The sequence below is a fragment of the Ixodes scapularis genome, unplaced genomic scaffold (genome assembly GCF_016920785.2).
Source record: "Ixodes scapularis isolate PalLabHiFi unplaced genomic scaffold, ASM1692078v2 PGA_scaffold3__209_contigs__length_174095766, whole genome shotgun sequence".
NCBI lineage: Eukaryota > Metazoa > Arthropoda > Arachnida > Ixodida > Ixodidae > Ixodes > Ixodes scapularis.
Window position 1 is genome coordinate 97,997,146 of NW_024609868.1, and position 23,654 is coordinate 98,020,799.

A 23,654-nucleotide genomic window follows, 5' to 3' on the forward strand; every position below is an offset into this window, starting at 1 on the left:
TTTTTAACGCGTCGAAAAAATAATGACAACGAAATTTAAAACAAAAAAATTAGCGCTGCGTGAATGTCCTCTTATTTATGTGCCTGTGCAAATTGTGTATCTGCTTTCGTGTGTTGTAACACCCACGATGAGCTACGGCTACTCCGACGGCACGAGAGCTCACGTACGGCGGATTAAGTTGTAGGTGCCACAAGCTAAAAATAACAGCAAGAACGGAGAAGACCACAGTCACGACCAAAACCACCGTAATCAAAACCCTCACAACCAACATTCCTACAGTCATCAGGACAAGGAGGCTACACTCGTTTTTAACCACTGTTTCAACTGGACAGGGGAGCCTGAGAAAGTTTGTGGCTGCACATAGCTTCATAGGAAGACTTTCAGAAACGTTTACAAAGTTTCGCCGTTGCAATGGGCTAGAGGCGGAAGCAGAACACTGCAAATCCTGAGCGTTTACATTGGCGGTCCCGAGATAAAGACGAGACAAACAACGACAAAAGAGCAGAAAAAAAAGCAGACGAAAGGTTAGGCGCGTTTGTTTTGCGGCGATGAATTGAAGTTGCTCGAGCGGTTGTCAACTTTACATAATTTTATACATTGCGCGATTGCGACTTTCTTTTTTTTTTACAAAATAAAGTTAGGAAAGAATTGGGGACAGGCCTTAAATTAAGGCGATGTTTCGCTGGTCGCTCGCGCATATTAAGGCGTCACCAGCAATATGGGCCCAACCGGGGCCAGCCCAACTGGGACTATCGATGTCGGCGTCAATGCCCCGCCGTTCCCAAGGGGGTCTTATGCATAGTAACTTCCGTCTAGATTATTATACTAACTCAACGCGTCTGTGTTGGTGATACTCGGTGATCACTAAGTTTATTAAGATCCTTGACCACTGTACACAATCGGGTGCCGAAAGGCGCGGACGCAATATAATTGTTAACCATAGTCACTGACGGATGAAGCGTAGGGTGTGGCTTACCATGTTTACGCCTCTTACTTCGTGATTGGTTGTTGAGCATTTTTTCTCGGCAAATGCTGCAATCTCTTTGGCTGCGAAGTGATAATGGGATGCTTAGTACCCGTTACGCCCTGTCTTAAGTTGTCGGTGAGTGTTTAGAGTACTAAAAAACCTAATGTACGGTCAACTTAAACAAGCAATATATATATATATATATATATATATATATATATATATATATATATATATATATATATATATATATATATATATATATATACATCGCCTTAATTTAAGGCCTGTCCCCAGTTCTTTCCTAACTTTATTTTGTAAAAAAAAAAGTCGCAATCGCGCAATGTATAAAATTAAGTAAAGTTGACAACCGCTCGAGCAACTTCAACTCGTCGCCGCAAAACAAATATATATATATATATATATATATTGTATCCGCTTAAGCGAATTCAAAACTAAACAGTACACAGAGAGCTGGTCAGAAATTGAGTCCGCCGAAACCAGTGGCCGGGATGGTCTAGTCGGTTAAGGCGTCGCCCGGGACAGGCGAAGGCTGCGGGTTCAATGCCCGTTCCTGGCCCAATTTTTCGCCATCTCCCTTTCCCTTTCCCTAACTTTAATGCAATAAATTCAATAATCACCTTCCCTCCTCTTCATTCACAATATTACTACGGCTGCACTTGTTAATCGTCACTCATTCCCATTATATATATATACATATATATATAATGGGAATGGGAACATTTTAGTTATTATGAAGGTAAAATCGCTTATTCGCGCTTTCCTTTCTTGGCAAAAAGGCTCACCAAGCTTGTGCTATGCGCACGAAGACGACGGAATTTGCGAGCCCTCGGAAGAGCACTTCAATACCCGAGATTGTGGATTCTTCACTCCTCCCGGATTTTTCGACCAATGGGCGTCCTCGGTGGTCGTCTCTGAAGACGCCGTTAGTCATAGGTGTCGACCGGAAGCCTTGCTGGGTCCTCCACCTAAGAAACAGGTAAGCGGTATACAAATTTGACGCTATATTCGCACACGGGGAAACCATAATTCCTGTTAGTTGCGGAAGAACCGAGGGAGTGTATAAATAATAAATCCGCATTTGCGACAAAAACACCAAAACGTGCTATTGGAGATATAGTCGAAACTATTTTTTAGTCGAAGAAGTAACAACGTTTTGGGATTATCTCCCGCAAAATTGGCAAAGAAAGCGGAATGCCAGCACCGAGCTTCAAAAGGTCGGTCTCTATGACCAAAAAGACACATCAATACACACACAGCACGTATGAAAAAATGACACTTAAATCCTGAGAGAGATGCGAAACATAACTTCCTTGGGACTACTTTTGTTTTTTATTCAACGTGGCCTCAGCAGCAAGCAGGACTGTATCAGTTTAACAGATAATGCTTGCAATTCTGAACCCTCAAGTCCGCCACATAAAATAAAAAGAGAAGCTAATTTTCGATTTGTTAAATTTTTTCCCAATAGGTTTGCAGCTCAGATTTGAACACAACTCACTCCTGGTACCCGTGCGAGGCACCCGATGCATCATCTACCGTCTTAACTGCCTCTTTTGAGAGACCCGTCGTTGCCACGGCCGTTCACGTCTACATAGCCTCGGACGGTGGAGCCAATATCTCCCCTCTGCTCACCGTCGAGCTCCTGCCCGAACCTGAAGACTTCACCAGAACCCCTCATTACGTACAATCCCGGCGCGTCTCGTGCAAGGCAAACCCGATCGAAGTGAACGTCATGCATGACCTAAGCAAGAGCTTTCACCTAACCAGATCGGTGCGGCTAACCCTGGCAACGCCAGACGTGTCCATCGGGGCGATTCGCCTGCGTTCATCGAATGCCTTGAACCCTGTCGCGCTCTCGAGCTGCTCTTCTACGCAGTTGTATCATCCAGGTCTTCAGAAATGCGTGGATTACAGCTGCGAGCGACCGCGGTGCCAGAAGCCCCTGGTGAAGAACGCTCGCTTGATGTGCCAGGGTCTCGGAGAAGGGGATGTTTGCAAGCTTCTGTGTGACGAGGGATACGCTTTGGCCGAAGGGGAGGGGGACCATGGTCTGCTGGTGTGTGATGACGGGCAATGGAGGGGCTCAGGAACTCTCTGCAAGCCAGTGGACTGCAAGATGCCTGTGATTGCTCACGCGGACCCCATGTGTGCAGAAGGGACAACGTTCGGTAAAACCTGCAGCTTCAAGTGCAGGCCGCCGGCCAGGTTTAAAGGTTAGTGGCCATAGCATTTTGAGCTCCTATTTCTTACGCAACTGAAGTTCGTGAAAAATTGCATTTTACTATGGCTGCTCATGGCGTTACAACTCGTTGCATGCAAAATAAGCAGCTTATTGTTGGTCGTGATTCATAAAGCCTAGCAAATGAGAGAGCAAGAAATGTATCTGGCTAGCTGTCGGCCCATGTTATCGTTACATTACTCCGTCATGAGTGGTGTTTAGCTCACGTCTGCATGTTGAGCTGTCCTTCTGACAGATCTGACTGGTTCAAAGCGCTTTTTTGTGCTAACATAATGGACCTTGTGAGTGCAAACTAACGCTACAACTGCAAGCAAAACCACGCTATAAGTGCAGCCGAGTCGCTCTAGGAGCAGTTCTTTTCAGGTCCTATTCAAGAGCGTCGTGTTTTATACGGGTACTTTGCGTGGGCCCTTCTGAGCTTGACTGGACGCGCAGTTGGTTCCGTTTACTGAAGACTGATTTCCGCATGGGCCAAAACTATACTGTATCGACATCTAGGGCCCCGACTTTACGTTGATGCAACGAAGGTTAGACCTGACTACGTGAATTATAAATGATATTTTTTTTCTATACACAAATACAACAAAGACTTTATATCGTGTGATCTATCTTATGTGATTCTTGCCTTCAATGTTGAGCGTGAAAGAATTTGATATTATTAAATTTCTTTTCAATTAATGAAATAGAAAAGTCTAAATTGCCTTGCCGTGCTCAGTGCTGACGCAAGCTGCACTACGTTTTACCTATCGGTGTTTTATCTTAATAATAGCGCACTATTTAAACCTGGAGTGTCAAGTTGCAGTAAATTTTTTATAATGCAAGATGACGTGTTTCCAGGGAATAAGCTAGTGTGGGAGCCTTAAAAAAAATCAAAATATAGTACGATCTATTATGCGAGATAAGATATTTCCAACGCCCCTAAACTGGTCTTAATCGAGAGAAACAGGCAGTCGTGTGAGCGAGAATTTCACTGGTGTGCTATGTTGCGGCACATAAAAGCCAACAATATCCTGCAGCTCATAATGCTGAAAAAAAAAAAATTGTGAGAACAGTTTATAGTTTTGGACTAACCGAGCTTTACCTAAACGCCAAGGAGCGTACCTCACAACGACTAGACCAATGCATCTCTTTATATGACAAAAGCTAGTACTGTAAGGTGGTACTAGCGCATGATGCTCGCAAACCCTAGTTGACGCAGGGAATGTATAGTATATTGAACTTAAATTGAAACGAAACTAAGCAAAGTTTTTTAGCTAAGTTTAGGCTTACCCCTAAAAACTTCCTGTTCCTTTTATTAGCTTCCTTTATTTTTAGGCAGTGTCAATATCTGGACTCTCCGTGCGGGAACTATTACGCCCGAGAAGATAGAGTGGCGCCACCTGGCGGCTCCTCTTTTTCACGCAGTAGGAAGGATGACGTGACCACTTCTGCGCTTCGTTGGTAGCATGTAGGTTGAGGTGTGTCGTTCACAATTCATATTTGATTCGTTCATTTGAACGAGAGTTTAGGGTTGCTTCTGACCTTCCGTTGTACTTCTCGTCAAAATTAAACTTAAGCAGCGCGGCAACAGTGGCGTCGCGGCCTAGGGAACAGGACCCATGTTACACCACCTCGAGTTATCGTACTGACCACGAGTAAATCGGTCGTCGTCGTGGCTTTGGAGGCCTGTCAGGTCACAAAACAGGTAGATTTAGGGACAGCTTGATTCCCGGGACGAGTTTTATTAAATTTTTTTTCCACGCTTCTCTGAAACAGACAAAGCAAATAAAAACCAATCGCGAGGATGACCGCGCAGACGTTGAAGTTGGCATTCCGATCGTCGGTTTTCTTCGTAGTTTGCTCGCGCGGTTTTAGAGACACACACGATTAATTAACTGTACCACATGCTGCGAGGGTAATCCGTAGCGTATTTATTTGATTTTCACGTCAAAGAAAGCAGTAAATAAAAGTGACGAGTGTGTCACTGCGAAAAGAGCATCCGCCACCTTCGCGCAACACCCTGAAAATAACAAGGGGACGACGAAGATATAAAACTCACATTCTGACAGGTTCAAATTATTCATACAAAATGGTCAACCTAACAAAAGAAAAAGGTTGCGCGAACATATTCATTCAACGGGGCCGCTGGTCGTAGGCAGCGATCGAGTGACGAGTGCCTTGCTGGGCCCCCCGACCCACCCTGCATGCTAGGCCTTCCCACAGACCTGAGCGGCCGCTGAAGTCGTTAAGTTTATTCTCGTTGCTTCCGAAATCCGTGAATCAAGCGGCATTCACCGAGGACTGTAGTTTCAAGTACGCATTCCCTTTCGTTCGCTCCTTTAGGGAAACGCTGGAAAACCACGTAGAAGTATGCTCGTGGGTCTACCTGGCGAAGTATCCGAGCGGTGTTGGCGGCCATGAAGCTGTTGGAGGACTCCATCGTAACTTACACATTTCTTTCGATCGTTTCGCTTGGCGGATACGAATTTTTTTTAGGTTTCTTCCTAAGCACGTTTTGCGTTATAGCAAAAACAAAATGCACTTAGCGAACAGTTTCTGCCTGTACGCGCTATAGCACGCAACCAAAGCAAAGCAAAGGCGAGCAAATACCTGGTCTCGTCACGTGATACTTGTGTCACTACGTCACCAGCTGTTGCAGCGCTCCAATCGGTCCTGGTCGGAGTTTGAAAGACGCGCGTAGTGCCAGTAGTGGAGGGGCTAGCTTTCAACCGTGAGAGGCGTCCAGCAGCCTGCGGCGTCTTTTCGCGTTTGAAGACGTGGCGGCGGAAGCGCGCACAAACGGAACTTCGGCTCCTCAAGCCGACATGTCGATGGGTCGATGGTGGCGTTGCATGAGGGCTGGGGCAGTCCTGCAACTGGCATTTCTCCGCTTTTTATGTATCCCAGGAAATAAATTGAACATTTACAATAAATCACGATGCAGGCTGGCTTCTGACGGGAAACCTTCCCGTCTTCCAGAGAAGGCAACCACTGCACATTTTCAGAAAGTCGCGTGGGGCAGCCATATCCTGAAATCAGCCTTACCACTAAACCACTGAGTTCTGAAGGTGAGAATAAGGATCAAGTTGATTTAAGGCACACCAGTTTCAAAATGAGTACTTTCGCAAAAAACATTATATTTCACACATACACACACACACGCACACACACATACACACACAAAAAGAAAACGTTTCCACAAAACTAACTTTATAAAAACGCTTTTATTTATGGCTTATTTGCAATTTAGTTCTGCTCATGTGCACTTATTTTGTTTTTAACAAAAAGAGTCATCAACCAAACGAAAAGCGTAAAGCAGGCTGAGCACAAGCAAAATGCAGGGCTCTTCTGTTCTAATCGGATGTGTAATCTCTGTTTTTTTCTTGCACTTCTTTTCTTATAAATTGCGTGGTATCTCAAGCAAGCAAACTGAAATGCGAATGAAATGAACGAAAACAAAGTATGTGTGCGCGCGCACAAAGAAAGAGCGACTGATACAGGCACAGACAGAGAGACCGAGTAGCACATGTGAGGTTGATCTTGCATCGGCCAGGATATATGTTTTGATTTGCACAAACTTGCTGTTTCTTTTCGGAGCGTATACCACCACCGCCTTGCTCACTTAACAAAAAAAAAAAAAAAAAAGAAAAAAAAAGAAGAAAAGTTACTACCATTAAACAACTCTCAAACTGTGCTCAAGTATAAAAACCATTAATATACGTCGTTGAATTTTTTTTGTTGATTTTCACTTTTGGTGCAGCTCATAGACCCTTAATATTTTGTCTGTAACCAGCCTCAAAAGCAATGGCAGCAGTGGCATTGTGTGCACGCAGCTGATAGAGAATAATTTGGTGGAAAGGAGCTGTTTTTATGGGATTTCCATATGAATTTCGGAGTGATTCACTGCTTGCTGTGCAAACAAAAAATCACTTCAATTACAAAAAAAAAAAAGCTTTCACTGTATCTGGACAAACCAAGCTCTTTTTGTTGTAATATGCCAAGAAAAAAAGAGATAATGAATTATACTGCTCTTTACATTAAAATTAGTTTACGGTGAATTCTTCTTTTATAAAGTTTTCAGTGATAGAGAGAACTGAAGAATCCATTTCCCGTGTTTAAAGATACAACTAGTGAAATAAAAATCAATCTTTTTGAAGTAATGTGATTTAAGTTATATTTCTCTAATTTATCTTTGATCTACATTAAAATTATTTATTCGATATTTTAATGGTGATATGTTTCGAATTAGTTGTAGCAATTACCTTGCATTCATTTGATCCAAAATTATTCCGGCCTTTTGTTTTGCCATCAGCTGCTTCCTACCGACGGCTCCAAATGTGAGAAAAGGCGATTTCCACGTATGAGAGGAGGCTAATTTAAAAAGAAGGCAAGCCTATACGCAGTTAGATTCAAACGTCGATAGTCTAGTGACTTTTTAGATTCACATTTTGTGCCGTGCGAATCTTTCTTCACGAAGTTCAGATCGTATGCGATACTGGTCCGGGATTGTCATCGACACGTGCGATGGGAAAGAAACGTCTTTGGAGGGAATTCCTCCAACAAAATGGGCACCGCATACTCGCGAGTGGGGGATGGGATTCCAGTCTGTCCCATTGGCGCCTAAATATAAAAAACGTTCCGACAAAAAAAAAAAAAAAAAAAAGGAAAAGGAACGCGAAACGTAAGAGTATAATATGTCCGCAGTGCCGAAAGAGTGGCCGACATGATCGGGAAACCAAACTTCTAGCGTCGTCCGGCGCGCGTTCATCGTTGTCGCTGCTCCCAAAAAACAACGCCGAATGGATCTTTCCCTGAATCGAAGCGCCTCTGGTGGCACGGTGGCACGAAATGAATTCTAGGTACCAGTTGACCATTTAGTTGTGGTTTCAGTTTCAGGTTTTGCCATGGTCATCGTGTCGTGACGGAACACGTTGCTTGCGTTTTCATTGCTGCGACTTTCTACAAGTGTACTATCGCGGACAATATGAGCTGAAACAGCGCTCTGGCCGGCGCACTGTACTACCTGCGCCGCCTGTCGCCTCGCTCCGCACACACGGCGCACCCTGGGGCCGAGATAAATTAACACTTGCCGCTCGCTGCGCCACTGCGCTCTTTCTGCCGTCTGCTAGCGAAACGGCGCGTGCGACAGCGGGCGTGTGTGCAGGGAAGGGGGGGGGGGGGATTACAGTTGTCGTCCCTATTTTGCAATTGTTTTACTTCGTTCTATCGCGTAGAATTGCGTGCAAAAACGCTTACTGCTAATGAAAAAAAAAATGTTGAGGTATCTTAAATGGCAGCTGCGATTATTGTTTTTGAAAGCCACATCAAAAGACATTGCAGTTTTTTTTTATTATTTAAGTGCATGCCCAAAGTAGGATATCGTAATATATAGGCCAAAATCTGTATACTGGATTTAGGCCGGCTCCAAGGTATTTACTTTTTTTTTCTCTTTCACTGAGCACAGTTGTCTAAAAAGAAAACTGTAACCATATATGTTACTGCAAAGGTTTTGTACCCTTGATTTGTGTAAAATGTTCAAAAATAGTATTTGTTTATTACTGGGCCCACGTGTTTGTTTCAAGCAAAACAAGTTGCTGACAAGGCACCAGTGTTTTATTTACAAAATCCTACTCTTAAGAAGGTGTGACCATCATATATTTGCCAGGAGAAGGAGCTTGAAACTTCATCGAAAAAATATTCGCAGAGGACAATGTCAGACGCCAAAGATTTTTAGTCGGCGTGGAAGTTCAACTGCACTATACAAGAAGATTAGGATCATGGATGCACTATACAAAAATATGGGCTAGTTAACGGCATCAAACAGTGTGTCGCAACCGTAGCAGCAAGCTTTGTTCCAATCATCAGAAGTCCGGTTCAGGGGGTCCCGAGGCGCAGTAAAACTTACGAAAGAAGTTAATACCGCGTCATTCTCCCCCAACTCGTGACCACGGCTCTCACCCTCTCTGGTAAGGAATCATAGAGCGCGGTCACGAAGTCTGGCTCGGCCCGAAGCCATTCACGACTCACCGCTTTCACAATTTGTCGGCAGTGGCTCGGTAGAGGGGACGCAGTGACATGGCTAGCTTGATACGCCTGCAAACGTGTTCGATGATATTCAGATGGCATCTTTTGGGGGCCAAGGCAGCTCCTTCTGGCAGCGCTCCTCGAGGAGATACGAGCGTGACAACGCATTTTCCACTTCGGCGCTTTCTTGAAATGCACTGAAATGCAAGTTAGCTGGAAACGTGGACATTGGGCTGCACGGCACACGCATCGTGATGGTGGCTCCGTTGCCGAATATTTTCGCTAGCAGACGGCCGGAAGAGCGCAGCGGGGCAGTGAGCGGAAGTGAGAATTTATCTCGGCCTCAGGGTGCGCCGTGTTTGCGGAGCGATGCGACAGGCGGCGCAGGTAGTACCGTGCACAGGCCGGTGCGCTGTTTCAGCTCATACTGTCAGCGATTGTACAATACTGTAAGTGTTGCCGAGAGATGATACCGAAAAAAAAACTCGGCACTGTTTTTGTGGTTCCCGATGTGCCGGATTTTGAGAAAACGGGTAGGCAAATGTAGAACGATGAATTGCAAGGTCTCTTTTGGTGCACCTGTTGTGCAAGCAGGTTCGCGTGCGTGTGAAGAAACGTCAGGCAGGCTTGGAAGTACACGTGCTGGACTGCAGGAGTACAGACAGCGGCTGTCTGATCGAAACCGAAACCATGCCACTCCGCTCCGTGCCTAACTGGTTCCCAGCGTGCAGCGCGCACAGTGTTGCATGGAGGGATTTTCGAAAGTGGCCTATTAAAAAACTCCGGCTCACTAGAAACTACACACAACTATTCAATCACTTAACGAAGCGAGTGATCATGATATCAACCCGGTGCAACCGCACCATTCCGACCTCAATGCGAACCAAATGTTTCGTTTCGGCCGTGCGGCGGCGAACCGGTCGCGTCGCACGAAGTGTATACACGTTTGCAAGTCCTGCTTCAGGGCGCCGCCGTTTTGCTCGCTGGGGTGCGCTTGTACGCGACCTAATCCGGTTACGAAGCCTTGCTAAGGCGTCATAATTGGATTATGGCCACGCCCAAGCGCACTTCACTGGGCAAGATGGCGGCGTTCTGAGATCACACTTGCAAACGTGTATACGGCCTGCAAGTTTGCTTTTTGCTCAGCCCATGCGTTTGTTTAACCCCAATACGCGCCCACGTGCTTTTGTTTCCCCCCGACCTCAACCAATCATGGCGCTCGCTCGGCTGCCTCATTGCCACGCGTTCCCTGGGCGTTCTCTCTTTGGCCCTTTGATTGACGTGCTCCTCTTTGCGTTCCGATGCGCGAAAGACGCATCTTGAAACACTTGCTCGCCGTATAGTCACTCTTCAGCTCCTGGCTAGCATGTTTGTCTAGCGTATTTGACCTAATGTATAATTCTTGAAGAAACGCTTGAGGCACCCCTCTGTTATTTTTTTTTTCGAACAGTGTTTGTTTGTTGGTGGGGTGACATATTACAAGTTAAATCTTATAAACTTCAAATCAAAGCTCTTAACGTGATTTCACTAGATATTACAAAGTGATAACCTGAGCAGCTGAAGATACCAGGTTTACCTCTTCTGCAGGTGGAATCAGCGGGCTCGCTAGCATCAGCTGTCAAAAGGACGGTCGCTGGTCCGAGCCGGAGCATCAGTGTCACGTGGCATGCCCGGCACCTTCGGCGCCTCCGCACGCCGTGATGACCAACTGCCGAGGAGCAGAGCCACTCCTATTTGGTCACAAATGCCGCTTTCATTGTAAGGCGGGCTACCACGTCAAGGGGCACGCTAACAAAAAGTGAGCAGCGTCATGTACTGAGTTAAACTATTTCGGATCAATGAACGTCAACTAGTACTTTGAAGGCTATCCCTAATCACAGTAGCTGAGTGAAATATATCAATGACAGGAACCACTGCAAGTGTTTGCAGGAGCTTCCGAAATATAAGAAAAAAAAAACAAACTCATCACTCAGTGTGTGTGAATTAGCCAATGAATGAATCACGAGCCAGGGTCACTTTGCGCGTTCAAGAAACCCTAGAATAACAAATGAACGCCCACTGAGCACTTTACAAAAAACTTGGGTTGGGTAGTGAATGGTCCGGCATACCACTCGAGAAGGTCAATCACTGTAATCTACAGATACTGCTGGGTGAATGACGAGGTTGACATTATGTCTAGAGCTAGAGAAGCAGTCTGCGATGTGATTCCGGGCATGACGTTTCTCGATGTTCAGTACCGCAACACGTAATCTTTGTTTAGGTTCAGCCTGGTCATTCTTTGAGCTGTGCCTTTAAATTGCAGTGATCAGCTTTCCCAGGTGGTTCGCGGTAAAGTAAACACTCCGTATTTTTTTTTTACATCACCCGGTGGAGATATAGAAAAAAGGAGGGAGGCGATCTTTCGATGATGCACGTGTTTTCGCGATTTTGTGTCAGTATTTTTTCCCTAGCACCTAGTTGCATAATGCGTTCACTATTTTGGCGCGCACTGATGGCACTCGAATCTATTTCGACGAACGTTTTTACAAGGCTCCAGGCAGCGGGAAAAACGCGTGACCCTGGCTTCCACAGGCGGTCCTTCCACCTGGTGTGCAGCGAGACGGGGGCCTGGTCCGGCCCGGGGTGCAGCCCGGTCTCGTGTCCGGCCCTACCCCCCGTCTACACTGGCCTGTACGCCTGCACAGACGCCTGGTACGCGGGCTCTGTCTGCGCCTTCGCCTGTCCGGGCGCTGCCAGCGTAAGACCGCACAGGAACGGACTGCACGTGCACCTGTCCCTAATCACTCGTGTTCTCTAAACGCGTTGCAAAGCTTGGCGTAATTTTAGTTATAAGGTGATTCCACGAAACCCTTTTTCACTTCCGGAAAGCCGCGTTCCACCATCTTGATGAATTGCACCCGCCACTCTCCCTATTAGTTTTTCACGTAAACGCTTAGTTACTGTCGTCGTTATTGGTGTTGTTGAAATGCTCAAATATAGCGATTGGTTCTGCTGACTACAGCACTCAGTATGCGTGACCGGGGGCTTTGAAATCAATGCTTACCCTGCTTTGGTTATTTTTTTCGGAGGGGGGCCCGGCGGCATTTATTTGCGGCCATGTTGGTCGCCGACGGGTCGAATTCGCGATCGCAGGATCATCTTAGGTCCGAATAAAAACGGGTATGTTTAAAAACAGAGTACCAGTCGACGCTCTTTTCTGTTACCAACAACCCTGATCGGCGCAGTAAATTACGACGCAAAAATAACTTGAACGAATTGGAAATATCTGTCTCCGCCCATAGAAAGGCATAGGGCGAAGGTAATAAACGTGGAGTTCGGCTAGATTTCGGGCTTGAAATACGTCACGTGTGACGAACCTGTGACACGCCACTGTGACAGCGAGAAGTATGATGTATCATAGCGCTAACGTAAGAAGTATGACGCTCTAGACGCGCGACCGCGTAATAAGTATTCGCAACTTTCTGGATCCGTAGGGGGTGCGCTGGCGCCAAACAAAATGGCTGTCGTCTGGATGATCGGTGTTGAAGAGCAGTACTTGGTTAGACCCGTGATGTGTAAAAAATGTCATTTTGTTTGTAAAATGAAAAAAAAAAAAACAATTTAGAACCTTACATTATATTTTTATGTCAGGAGGGTGTCATCGAGCATCTTTAAGACCTTTTAGCAGACACCACAGCGCTGCCTCAGTGCCAACGTTACTAAAACACTCAGTTGGGAAACTCGCCGTCGAAACCTGGGCCGCTGGCGTCCACCGAGACCGAGCTAAATGCGACAACAGCGCCACTCTTTATCATTTGTCTGTACTGTGGTCACCTTGAGCTTTTTGAAAGCCTGTTTTTGAGTAAAAACAAAAGAAAAAGACTCTTTTTGTATGAAACTTATTGGAGTTTAGTACCAAAGGAGGGGCGCGTTATGTTTTTAAAATCTTTAGTTTGCAGGGTTTTGCGGCACAATTAATATTGTTTTTATACAACCATGCCTCAGTGGGCCTTTCAGGTAGCACGTCCCGCCCTAGGTGCATTTTAACTTCGATAGCTCAACGCGGCGCGTCCGCCGTGGAGACGGGGGTGGCACCCCTTTAACCTCTACCGCTATATCTGTTCTTAACGCCAAAATAGAAGTCACGTGCAGTTCCTCGAGTGGCCGCTGCGGGAGAAATGGTGTCGTTGTGTTCGTCATTAGCTCGGTGCTCGGAGACAGTTTGGGGCCACTCTTTCAAAGCTGTCTCTATGGGAGTTTCCCAACTGAGTGTTTTAGTAACGTTGCTCAGTGCTATGCGGAGCGCAAGTTCGTCTGCACAGGGGTGGCGAGGACGTCAGAACGCTGAGCCCTTATTGGCTGATCGAAAAAAAAAAAGTAGTGGGAAGACCTCAAAGAATTCTAGCGTTGAGGTCTACCCACTATCCTTTCAATCAAAGCGAATCAGAGCTCGGCATCGTTTGACGTCGCCGCAACTGCTGCGCAAGAAGCAGACGACTTGCTCTCAGCATTAGCTGGGGCCGGGTATAGCGCTGATCTCGTTAGTGCTACGCTGACTCTGCGATATAGTATTAGTGATCCAGCGCTCGCGTAGCGCTATGTCAGTGTTAAGTTACGTCAAAGTATGTGCTGCATTAGTGCTGTTCCTATGACGTTGACTCAGCGCTGTGATGTATTTGCGATCCGACCACACTCCGGTACCACTATACATCACATTTCGGTACCAATACGCGAGCCGACCGTTCATCATCAGACTTTGGTAGCACTATCGCTGGAAGTTGCGAATACTTTGAGCAACATCTCCCGGATGACAAGGCCGCTGTGCTGTGATTTCTCTACTTCATCCGCCGGAAACCCGGACTGGGTACAGATTGACTGGCACACTGTCTTGGCCGACTGGACACGAGTCCCCAGCACTACGCTGATGCATCACTCGTGCTCCTTTGATGTGCGCTCGTTGGCCTCTGGTAGGCGATAAAGGAAATCCAGCACACGGAATGGCTATCTAGGACGTGTTGCTTTGAGGCGTTGGTATGTCTGTGAATGATCCCATGAGAATGATTTCAGAAGGTTCCTTAATTCATACGAGGTGTCTCCCCTAAAAAGTTTACAATTTGTTTAAAAATAAATAAATAAATAAAATAAAACATTGTCGGATGTTCATTTTCTGCCCAAATGTAGCCATGGCGGTTCGAACCAGATGTCAAAGTTTCAGAACCTAAAATTTGATTTTCTAAAATCAAAAGCTGACTTTGTAAAAATTCGACGGGAAAATGGGGGCCGATAGAGTCCTTGAATACATATAGTTGAATGACACCACTCACCACGAATGGGCCCCTTTCTCACATTGCAATTTCCCCAAAAGTCGCTTATTACTTTTGAATAAGATAATGGTTAGTTCTGACTCTTTGGCATCTGGTATTGACAGCTAGGACATCATTTGGGCAGATGATGAGCGTTCGGTGACGCGTCGTTTATTTTTGGCGGTGAAAAGGAACCCTGTAAATGTGTTTTGGGGACTCGCTTGCTCGAATCGAACAGTTTATAAGCAAGGAATTTCCATTCAGAAATCGGAACTCAAGTGTGAGCTGGACGGCGTTTGGAACAGGGGACCCCCTCAGTGTGCCTTCGCCAATCTTCACTGTCCGCTGCCTAAGGACGTCGCCGACAAAGTACAGTTTAGATGTGCTGATACACGCGTAGGTACGTATACCAGCACGCGTTCTCTCGCCCATTTAATTAAACTCTTAAAACAAAAAGTAAACGTGCGTCTTAAAATCCAACATGAATTAATATAAACACGCGTATTTTTTATGACACAAGTAAACCGAAATATTATATTTTATTGTTTATATTAGCAAGTGTGCGGGACTATTCTCGAGAAGAAATGAAACCCAGCAAGACGATGAGTTAGACGAATATAATGTTTAGCGTATTACCAGTTGTCACAAAGTTGTGATGACTCTTCCAGCTTTATTTCCTCTTAGAAGAGGGGGAAGGAACGCCAACCAAAAATGAAAAGGAGCCCAACGTTTCGAAACCTGCTCGGTTTCTTCTTCAGGGGCGACTGTGTGCGCGAAGAGCAAGTGGTCTTCTTTTACGGCGGTGGACGTGATGTTTTCGCGATCGTAATGTGGCTGAGCCCGCTGACGTAGGCGGATGGTAAAGCGCCAAGCGACCGATTGATGTTTTGCGGTGTGGTTTGGATGTGCCATGACTCGACGAAGAGCCTCGACGAGTCGCCCCTGAAAAAAAAACCAAGCAGGTTTCGAAACGTTGCGCTCCTTTTTATTTCTCTTCGTCGAGTCATGGCACATCCAAACCACACCGCAAAACATCAATCGGTCGCTTGGCGCTTTACCATCCGCCTACGTCAGCGGGCTCAGCCACATTACGATCGCGAAAACATTACGTCCACCGCCGTAAAAGAAGACCACTTGCTCCTCGCGCACACAGTCGCCCCTGAAGAAGAAACCGAGCAGGTTTCGAAACGTTGGGCTCCTTTTTATTTTTGGTTGGCGTTCCTTCCTCCTCTTCTAATTGTTCTTACCCAACTAGGCAGATTTCTGCCAAATGTTTACTTTGAAGTCATTATTTCCTCTTGTAAGCACTCATTCAAAAGCGGTTTTTACGATTTTTTTAATTGAATAATCGGATGCACGTTAAGTGGTATGAAATCTGTCCATTGAAATATGACATTCTTGGCTTGTTCTTTCGATAAGTTTACTTGGGGTTAAGAAAGAATATAAGGTATGCGTGTTTCATATTTCTCAATTATTCACCGGAGACCCGATATATGCGGAAGCGTCTGTGGGAATATGCAAAAGCTAAAAAAGCAGACAACAATAACAAGGTAAAGCCAAACTTCGATAAACTTGTTATTAACGGAAATACCTTCATGTGAGACAAAGAAGAAGAGGAGGTTGTTTCATTCAAGAAACAATGACGCCCCGGAAAGGAAAATTAACGTGAATGCCATGACCTCGTTGCTGTTGTAGTAAATGTAGAAGCATAATAAACAAAGTTGTTGAATTGCTGGTCCGCTAGAGACTGTTAAGGCAGACATGATCTTTGGCACAAAATTGTGGCTGAACCCGTCTTTCGCTTACAGTGAAGTGTTCCCAAAATAATTTATTGCTTATCGGAAGGACAGGCCCAGCCTCGGTGGAGGGTTGTTTTTGCTAATTCATTATTCTCTTAAGTCATCTATTCTAGATCTTGATAGCGACAATGTTGAGTCAATTTGGTGCTCAGTTATTCTACCTGATAACTCTTCGTACAATTTTTGGGACGTTCTACCAACCACTGAATTCAGATCAGTCATTGTTTGACGTAGTTTCGGTGGCACCCCGACAGCCTATCTTGGTAGTGGGAGACTCTAACTTACTTGATTTGGAATGGAAGGGAGGCGACTGTGTATGCAAGTCGGTAGTCGCATTAATTTAGAAATTCCAAACATGGTAGGCACTTTCGGAATTTCGAAATATGTAAATGCTCCAAGTTGGAAGGGTAACATTTAGGACCTTTTGTTTTGCACTTCATCTAACATTATTAGTTCGGCTGATATTATAGGAGGAATAAGTTATCATCACGCTGGTCGTTGCAAACGTCAAAATAGAAACTATCCGGTCAACGTCGCGCGCATCAAATATAGTGCTTTTTTTATTTAGAAAGGGTGACTACTTTAGCATATCTCAGGAGCTTGCCTGTTGCCGGTTTTCGAATGTCTTTTTGAGGATTATAACGTCCACGAATTATGGCGGGTGTTTGAAAACAAACTGCTCTAACTTGCGAACAAGTATGTTTCAAGCATAAATTCTACCAGACTCAAACCAACGTAAAAAAACCTTGGGTGAATTTGTGTATTATCAAAATAATTAAAAAAAGAGAAGTAGGGAATTTGTTATTTATTAAAAAATAAAGGTAATAATCACATAAAGAAATTATCTCAAGTAACACTTAAGAATAAGCTTGCTATAAAAACTGCAAAGGCGGAATACTTCAAGACATTCAACGACAAATTGAAAAATAATCCCAAGCATTTCTGGAAGTTTTTTGAAGCCTGCGGATCAGAGTTTGTAGGAATAAATGAAACTGGTTGTAATCAACAACTTTTTATAGACGATACGAAAAAGGCAACGTGCTTGGATATATACAGGGTGTCACAAAAGAAAATTTACACGATCTTTTTTACCGCAAATATAAACTAGGCATCGCCGAACGCTCATTCTCCGCCCAAAGGTAGAGCTAGAGGTCACAACCAGATGCCAAAGTTTCAACCCGATCCGATAACTTAATCAAAAGTTATAAATGATTTTCTGAAAATTTCAATGGGAAAATGGCGGCCGACGGAGTTTTCAAACACATGGGGCTCTATGGCACCAGAAACCGAAAACGGGCGAAAATGGACTCCATTTTCCCATTGAAATTTTCAGAAAATCACTTATAACTTTTTATTAAGTTATCGGATGGGGCTGAAACTTTGGCATCTGGTTGTGACCTCTAGCTCTACCTTTGGGCGGAAAATGAGCGTTCGGGGATGCCTAGTTTGTTTTTGCGGTAAAAAAGACCGTGTAAATTTTCATTTGTGACACCCTGTACTTTTAATCTGTCTTTTTAGCTAAACGAAACCGCAGCCCTATACTACATGAGCATACTCCCAGTAAGGGAACAAGTTAAATTAAGCGTGAGGGGCATCGAAGCACTTCTAGGAGACATAGATGAAAACAAGGTAAACGATCCAGACGGCATATCTCCACGCATACTAAAGAGCGGTGTTCCACCTATTTCTATATACCTTTATTTAATTTACGGGAAGACACTCTCCACAGCGCTCCTACCTGATGAGTGGAAAACCGCTCAAGGTGTGCCTATTCAGAAGGGCGCATAAATCTCGTAACCCTCGTGAGGGTACGAGGTTTACGTGGGTTACTGTCACGAGGGTTACTCTCGTAACTCTCATGAGAGTAACCCTGGTAACCCTCGTAACCTTCACGAGGGTTAGTTACCCTCAAAAGGGTTACCCTCACGAGGGTTGTGAGAGTTACCCTCACGAGGGTTGTGAGAGTTGCCCTCACGAGGGTCACGAGGGTTACCCTCACCGGGGTTACTAGGGTTACCCTCACCAAGGTCACGAGGGTTACCCTCACGAGGGTCAGGAGGGTTACCCTCACGAGGGTCGCGAGGGTTACCCTCTCGAGGGCCATGAGGGTTACCTCCTGAGGTCACGTGACCCCCCTGAGGTCACGTGACCCCCCTGAGGTCACGTGACCTCAGGGAGTCACCTCTCCCTCAGTATCCTTTCACCCTATCCCTCAGTACCCTACTATCCTCCTCCTGAAGAGCTGCGCTCTAATCCGGCATTACAGGGAGTTGTAAACGGCTTTCATTTTTAGAGCGCAGCTCTTAGGGGCCCGTTTCCAGCCTGGTCGGCGTCGGCGTAACCGGGGGGGGGGGGGTCACGTGGCCCCCCCGAGGTCACGTGACCCCTCCCCCCGAGGTCACGTGACCCCTCCCCCCGAGGTCACGTGACCCCCCCCCCCCGAGATCACGTGACCCCCCGAGGTCACGTGATCCCCCGAGGTCACGTGATCCCCCGAGGTCACGTGACCCCCCTCCCCCAGATCACGTGACCCCCCCGGGGTCACGTGACTACCCGCAGGTGACGTGACCCCCCTCAGTACCCTTCCCTACTCCTCCTCAAGAGCTGCGTTCCAATTCGGCGTTACAGGGATTTGTAAACGGCTCTCATTTTTTAAATTAACTTCTTATATAGTGAAACTAGTCAGATGGTTTCAATTAGAAACATGCTCAGCGTCGTCCAGAACCCCTAAATCAGTCATTTTTAGAAAGACTTTCAGCGCGTGGGAAGCGCAGTAGTGGGCTAAAGTTAGTGTTTGCGCTTTTAATTTTAACAATGTATAGCCACCCAGCCCAACAGTTAATTTTGATTCAGTACCACTCGTGCAGCAGGTACAAGGCTGGGCTCTCATAAGAGACGGAAAAATCGCGCGGGCGCCTTACCGCAACCGCTAGCCTTATACCTGCTCCACGAGTGGTAACTTTAGTACAATACTACGCTTCTCATGCGCTCAAAGTCTTCCTGAAAATTACTGATTTAGTGGTTTTCGATGACGCCCAGCAAAATTTAAATTGGAACCATATGACTATATTTTTTAATGAAAAAGTGAATTAACAAACTTGTCTTAATTAGCCTACTGATCATCACGATGAGCCCCCTATTCGATGTCCCTCTGGCGGTATAACTCACCTGCACAAACCGCATAAGTGTATCTTTCACAACTTTTTTTAAATCAAACCTGTAAAGTTTAAAAATACAAAAACAAAAAACACCCAGTTTAGAGCTTTCCGTAAGTTGCCCTTTGTATTTCTTAGGTACTGTGTGCAGTTAACTTTTAGCAAAAATAATTTTAATTTGTGAGTGAGTATTGAGAAGAGGAAGAAAGGTGATTGCTCCTAGTGTACTTTGCAGCTATATATAGTACATGCAGCGTAAAGTTCACCATGTATCTTTATTATTAAAAGTTAAAAGAAAAAACAAAACAAATAAATTCGAGCTTTGTAATTCAGTATCGATATTCACTAAGAAACTATAATAACATATGAAGGTTACAGAGTATTTTTAATTTTTGTTGAAGGTTCGTTTTTATTACTATCCTCGAGCAATTACAAACAGAGGGTTATCAACGAAGAAACTAAAATAAAGCAAGAAATTGTGGATGTTATGTATTGTTTTATATGTTTAAATATTTATGTATATGTATTGTATATGTTTTCACATTGTTAAACATGTGATATGTCTAAAACGTAAAAAACCTAAGTTTTTATGTTTCTAAAATAGCATAAAAACTATACCTAACAATTCAATAAAAAAGGAAAAAGGGGGTTTCTAATTAAGGATTCAACGTTTCAATGCCTTCTCGGCCTCCTCTTCAGGGGCGTCTGTGACGATGGCAGTTGAAGAGCAGTATTTTCTTTTTTTTTCTATTGTGGTGTGTTTCTCGTTGGGTTGATGATATCGCGAAGAAAGCACGTTGACGTAGGCGAAGGTAAAGCACGGAAGAATCTGCTTTCTAATATAGTTGGAATGTGCTATGAATCTAAGAAGATACTTCGTCAGTGGTTAGTTTCAATGACGAAGATTTGACAAGCTTTTGCAAAATATTCACGTTCAAGTATTTTACCATTTCAAACGCAGTTTACGTTTAGCGTAAAAAAATATAATTATGTGCCTACGCATTGCTGTGGTTTGAACCAGAGCCGTGTATAGAGAGAGTTTGGTCATAGGGAGGTGGCGGCAGAGCCAGGGTGTGCACCAGACACAGAAAGAGGGCTTGACATGTTCTCTTGGCCAACCAGAAGCCGAAAGGAATCGCCTAGCGGTAGTATCAAGAAACAGTTTTAATAATAGATATGTGGTTTTAATAAGCGGCTAAGAGTTCAATGGTTGAAAATAGAGTGAACGTAATGTTTCGATCATGATCATGCAGAAATATGTAAGAAACGAATGTACCGCTCGAACTCTGTTTTGCTCGGACAGAGTGTGACCGCTCGGACGACAGATTCCCGGTCATCGGTGTAAGGCGTACGGATTATGTCGATCGTTCCGCTAGTTACACTCTTCCACCATGATATTGGATGACCGTGATTGAAACATCACGTGCACCACATTTTCAGTCACCGAGATTTACCTCGACGCTTTTATTAATTTAGTTTCTCGCGACCACCGCCAGTGTATTATTTCTGGCTTCTGTTTGGCCAGAGTCGAATTTGCGAAGACGCCCTGGAACACGCCCAGCACGTTTTCGGCTAATGGCGTCTCCTCATATGACTCCAATACTTCCTAATGAATGGCCAAACTCTCTGTATACACGGCTCTGGCTTGAACCACATACCAAATTCATACACAAGTAATGCCAGGAATCCACAGTATGGTTTGAGAGAAATATTTTCTGCTGTACAGATTGCTTAAATAGTGTGGTGCTTCACTGTAACACGGCATTACATTCTTGTGGTTTTAAAAGGAAAGGTAGTGCTCTAATATGTTCCGATTGTTTCATGTACACGTCTTCAGTTGTTTTTTTTTTGTTTTTAGTGGCACAAAAGTCAGAAAAGTGTGAAGAAGGCGCAGTTTTTTTTAGGATTGTTTTATAACCTCTATGACTGTGCCTGGAATGCACCTTCGACTGGTGTGTTTAGCGTTTTATGTCGCCCAACCATCAAAAGTGGTCAAGAAACAAATGACGTCACAGCAACCAGCTTGTCATGTTTTCGGATGCCGCGATCCCGACGGTTGGCCCTAAGAGTACCGGCAATAAGTGCGGGCGAACCTGAGTGTCAGTGGCGTCTAAGCGTCTCAACTTTTGGCTGACGAAGCTTCTGTAGACGGACAAGCTGGAAAGAGACCTGCAGCAAAATAGGCGTCTGCAATATACACCACCGTGGCTGCGACACCGCCGCAAGGTCGCGACAGGTGACAGCGCGTCATTCCTGTGACGGCTTCAGTCGGAAATCGAGGAACCTCTTTTCAGGACGATGTAAATACACCAGTCGGAAACGCGTTCGAGGGGCCACACTTATATCAATAAAAATAATGAATTCATTAAAAAAAAAAGAAAAACAAACAAACTAAGATTTGAGAATAAGGAAACTTGATAATGCAGGCTCGGTGTGCCACGTGACTTGCCGCCAGCCGGATCACGAACCGGTGGTGTCATTGGATGGTAGGCAGCTCCCCCTGGGAGGCAACATCACCTGCGCCGGTATCGGGCTCTGGCATCCGGATCCAGAGCGTCTTCAATGCAGACAAAAGTGCCGCACCGTGAGTCGCTTAAATTCCGTGCGCCGTAGTGTTTACTTCTCTTGAATGATTACGTAAACGAAACTCACTGTTTGTTTGCGACTTCGTCGAGGTTTCTCTCATTTATGCGGTTATGTTTATATGGGCTCATAGACCATTCCAAAAACCTCATTCTGCGGGCTGCCATTTTTATATATTGGGCTGGGGAACGCGTTTGGAGCGTGCGCTGTTGCTCTCCTTAGCGAAATATCGGACGACACACATGCGCCCAAAAGCCCAGTGACTCGGAAATTTTTCTCTGGGGCGATGAGCTCTCAAAATGTCATATATAAACTGTTTACCGGAAAATGAAGCGATTTCTTTTTAAACACTAAAACCACTAGGTTACTCCCGCCGTCCGAGTAGTTGCACTTGGCGAAGCTGACCATCTAGTAAGGAAACAGGCATACGTGTCGTTCTTAAAATTCTGGCACGCGCTGGCTTTCTGAGAAGGAAATCTAAGTTGTGCCCTGACTTCTAGCGCATGTGAGTGCTCTGAGTGGGAATCTTCCCCGCGCTCCCTAATTAATTGTTTGCTCTCTATGATTGCTATCACTGCCTCCCCCCTCGTGCTATGCGAAAAAGTTCACGGGCGGTCTTTTATAAAGGAAGGTTCTCTTACTATCTAGAAAAAATTGTAGCAAAGTGCAGAAAGCAAAAGCTAAAACGAAACCGTGTGTCATACAAATATTCATAATGATAGTAATAACAATTAGAAAAAAAAGGACCGCGTTGCAACTTACAGTTTTTCTGATACATTGCCAATATGCACATGACAGCTTGATCAATAAACCTAAATACAGCTGCCAATTTCTTTTTTCTTTTGGAAGGAGTACATCGGCGATGGTTGGTGTGACGCCGCCAACAACCAGGAGCACTGCGGCTGGGACGGCGGCGACTGCTGTTCATCCACGGTGCCCGGCCGCTTTGTGAGGACGTTCCCGCCAAACTGTTCCCAAGAGTGCGCCTGTCGAGACCCCGACGCCCAGTGAAGCTGGGAGCAGCGAACTGAACGGAATAAACAATGGATTGAAACGAGACCCGACGTGACTTTTTTAGAACTTCAGTAAGGAAGCCAGTCTGCGGGGCTTGTGTAGAGTAGGTCGGACGCAGAAAACGAAGCCCTGTTTATCGGTCCGGATAAATAAACCACGCATCGCAAAAAACTGAAACTGCCTGTCGACACGAGGCTTGCGGTGGCGATAAAATGCGAAAGTTTTAAAAGTTTACAGTACTTGGATCAAAAGCTACAATGGAAAAATAGGATTTCTCTATGAACCGACAACCACCTGTAGAACTAATGGTCGGCAGACCAGAATGTGACACTGTGCACATCTGAGGTATTTAAGTGAAGAAAAAATAGAAACAGAAAATAAGCAGCAAGAATGCCAATACTTGTTTTCTGGCAAGTATTAGCGCGCACTTCACTTTGTACAAATACATTAATTTGTAACTAAAATTATATTTATAACGTTTGTATTTAATTAGAGGCTTGCCGCCCAACCTGAACACTGAATTTTTATGCTACCTGTTTACTTGCCTTACACTCTTAGAAAAAAGGGTATGGATAGTCCTCCCTTACGGGA

General features: G+C 45.1%; 1 protein-coding gene across 3 annotated transcripts in view; it reads left to right on the forward strand.

Moving 5' to 3' along the window:
- LOC8028011 (pappalysin-1) overlaps window positions 1-23,108 on the forward strand; it is a 73,470-nt gene extending 50,362 nt beyond the window's left edge. The window contains exons 14-20 of one of the 3 annotated variants that reach the window (XM_029985131.3): window positions 1,768-1,967; window positions 2,457-3,201; window positions 10,818-11,028; window positions 11,760-11,967; window positions 14,777-14,912; window positions 21,893-22,050; window positions 22,899-23,108. In XM_029985131.3, the coding sequence (XP_029840991.2) occupies window positions 1,768-1,967; window positions 2,457-3,201; window positions 10,818-11,028; window positions 11,760-11,967; window positions 14,777-14,912; window positions 21,893-22,050; window positions 22,899-23,060 (1,820 nt within the window). In that variant the 3' untranslated portion in view covers window positions 23,061-23,108. Of the gene's footprint in view, window positions 1-1,767; window positions 1,968-2,456; window positions 3,202-10,817; window positions 11,029-11,759; window positions 11,968-14,776; window positions 14,913-21,892; window positions 22,051-22,898 lie in introns of those variants that run through there. The other 2 variants (XM_029985127.3, XM_042292566.1) reach the window with 2 other exon arrangements.
- The last annotated feature ends 546 nt before the right edge of the window (window positions 23,109-23,654 follow it).